At 47.9% G+C, this 2,932-nt stretch overlaps 1 protein-coding gene across 1 annotated transcript in view; it reads left to right on the forward strand.

Moving 5' to 3' along the window:
- The window catches only part of GABBR2 (gamma-aminobutyric acid type B receptor subunit 2), a 370,111-nt gene that overhangs the window by 313,915 nt on the left and 53,264 nt on the right, over window positions 1–2,932 (forward strand). The window contains exon 13 of the mRNA XM_007461653.1: window positions 2,092–2,214. Coding sequence (XP_007461715.1) covers window positions 2,092–2,214 — 123 coding nt within the window. The remainder of the gene's footprint in view (window positions 1–2,091; window positions 2,215–2,932) is intronic.

The following is a 2,932-nucleotide window of genomic DNA, read 5'->3' on the forward strand; positions in this document are numbered from 1 at the left end:
CCCCCTCCACCTAGCCCTTTTTCCAGCCCCCCCCCCCCCAACCGACCCCATGCACACGCAGCCACACAGAGCCTCTCACAGAAAGAACAGCGTGTTTCAGACGAAAGAACCAGCACCTACAAATGTCTGGGAAAGGATAGGAACCTGCGGAAGGTGGTGCCTTACAGGAAGTAGAACCTGAGCCCTAGGCCGGAGACAGTGACCTTGAACTTGCTCAACAGCACCACTTTCCCGTGGCCTTTTCCTGAGAGCTCATTCATCCATTCTCCACACGTTCCTCAAGAAAGTTTGAGAGCCAGCCCCTGCACAAGGCACCAGGGCACAGAGGGGAGACTGGATGGTCACTGCCTCAGTTCTGATAGGAACACAGTTGCAGCATGGACCCCATGCAGGGCACGCCCGGATTCACAGAGGAGCAGCTGCTCAGGCTCAATCTTGAAATCAGGGTAGGAGGGCACCAGCAGAAAGGTGGGGGAAGGAACTTCCAGGGGTCAGGTGCAGTGTGTGCAAATACCTGGGGCTCAAACAGCCCTGGGTGAGCATCAAGCAGGGAGGCCCCTTCCAGCCTGTCCTCCAAGTCCTCAGCTCCTCAGGCATTTCTTCCCTTTGGCCCAATTTCTCAAGGCTAACAGGGAGCTGCCTGGTTCCCCTGAGGGCAGGGGTTAAACCAGGTTTCTACAAGCTATCAGCGGTTCACTGAATGCTTCTGAAAAATCTCAGAGGGGGCTTTGCCAGTGCCCCACCCCCAGGTAAAGTGGTCTTGGTGGATTTGATCTCTTTGGCAGTAACTCAGCAGTACTTTCTTGTTCTTTTCACAGTTTGGCCACAGAGAAGTCTCTTGAGTTTCTATTTCTCCTTTAAGGATGGCTTTAATCATTAAAAGCCAGACCTGGCGATATTTCTTAAGCTTCTGCTTCAGTTTTGCTTATTTTTCTATAGTCTTTTCTAGAACTACTTTATCACATTAGCTTTTGTTTGGCATTGGGGCGCGGGGTGAGGACACATAAACGTGCAGTGAGTGAAATACAGGTTAGCTTTGCCCCAGACAGCATATGTCCCCAGGCCAATCCCCATCAAACGGACATAAAGTGGGGTGGGACCTTCACAGTGTAATAAAGATACCCCAAGCTGCAAAGTGGGATGGGAATTATATTTCTTCTTTATATATTCCTTCATCTCAATTCAACCAGGCAAACTTCTAAGTATCGACTGCATGCCAGGCCCTGCTAGGTGCTGAGGGCAAACAAATAAATGAAACAGGCTTCCCTTTTGTCAGGGGTTCCCCAGTTTACTGAGGAGGGCAGATGTGTATACAACTTAATATAGCATCTGGTCACTGTAGAGCCTGGTAGGTGCTGTAAATGTTGAGGGTGTGCACTCTGGAGAGAGGAGGAGCTTGGTTCGAATCTAGGCTTCACCTCTTAGTATCTATATTCCACTGAGCAAGTTACTTGGCCCTCAGCACTAGCCTCAGTTTCTTTATCTGAAAATTGGGAATAATAATAGTATTTGCCTTTGTATGAGATGCTGTATGTAAAACAATCAACCTATAGGTAGGCACAGTGTAAGTGTTCACTAAATGTTAGCATTTGTATTTATTCTCCTTCTTGTAGTTACGACTATTACTATTCATAAGTATAAGTATTGAACTTATTAAGTATGATTAAGTATGGGAACAGAGTGCTATGGGAGTAGTTAGTTCTGCTGTGGGAGTTAGGGAGGCTTCGTGGAGGAGGCGAAATGAATCTGGGTCTCTAAGGATTATTTGCCACATAGAAAGAAGAGAGTGTTCCAGACAAAAGAGCCAGCACCCACAAAGGCCTGGGGTGAAAATCACAGCAGGGCCAGAACCTGGGAGTCCTCAAATTTAACTAAGTATCTGTGTGTGTTTGGGGCATATACAAGCCAAGCTCATGAAAGGCCTTGAATGCCAAGCAAAGGAGCTTGGCTGGATTTATCCTGTGGGTGATGGGGAGTCTGAGGAAATTTTCAAACTGGGGGTGATGCCATTCAGTCACCCGCCTGACCTGGCCCCTCGGCTGCTGTTTGGGAAGCTCTCTCACGTGCCTTCTGCCCCTGCCCTCTCTGCAGATCATCAAGGACCAGAAACTGCTCGTGATCGTCGGGGGCATGCTGCTGATTGACCTGTGCATCCTGATTTGCTGGCAGGCTGTGGACCCCCTGAGAAGGACGGTGGAGAGGTACAGCATGGAGGTAAGCACCTGGCACCAGCAGGATGGAGGCCTGTGCTGCTCCCAGGCACCCCCCAGGGACAGCAAGGCAGCACATCTCCTTTACTGCCCCAGGTACGCTTCTTGAGAAGAAATCCAGGTGGTTACGGGGAAATCATCATAGGTCCACGTGGGTCCACGTTCCCTATCAGGAACGTCTCATTATTTCCGCTTCCTTCCATTTGAGACATATATTATTTCAGGAGGGCCAAATGTAAGGTCTTCACTCCTGGAAAAAAATGGTGAAAGAATTTGTCTAGGTGTATTAATATATGCAGAATTAAGGGGAAATGGTGGGTCGTTTAAACCAGTGTATTCTCTACACATTGTAGAAGCCCCCATTTATATGATCCATCAGCCTAGAAATTACACTGCATTTTTAATCTCTCCTTTAAAGTGAGTTCCCTAAGGAGTGCTAGTAGGGAATAAACACTCATAGCTCCTCCAGTTACTAGAGGATCTTCAAAGTGATGTGTTGCCAAAAAGAAGAACCTTACATAAAAGTACCGTTAAATATATATTTTAGTAGTCTTGCGTTGGGCCTTGCTCTTAACTCACACTGGTCTTCCTAGGATGCTCCAGTTAGAGAAGTCCAAGAGTAGAGAAGTTGTAGTTTTGTCGACTTTCTCCTAGAAGTGTTAAACATGCCTTTGTTGGAAAGAGCCAGCTGAGCGGCAGTGGCTGGTCAGTACGATTTCCCT

Source organism: Lipotes vexillifer, unplaced genomic scaffold (genome assembly GCF_000442215.2).
Source record: "Lipotes vexillifer unplaced genomic scaffold, Lipotes_vexillifer_v1.1 scaffold809, whole genome shotgun sequence".
In the NCBI taxonomy this organism is placed as follows: domain Eukaryota; kingdom Metazoa; phylum Chordata; class Mammalia; order Artiodactyla; family Lipotidae; genus Lipotes; species Lipotes vexillifer.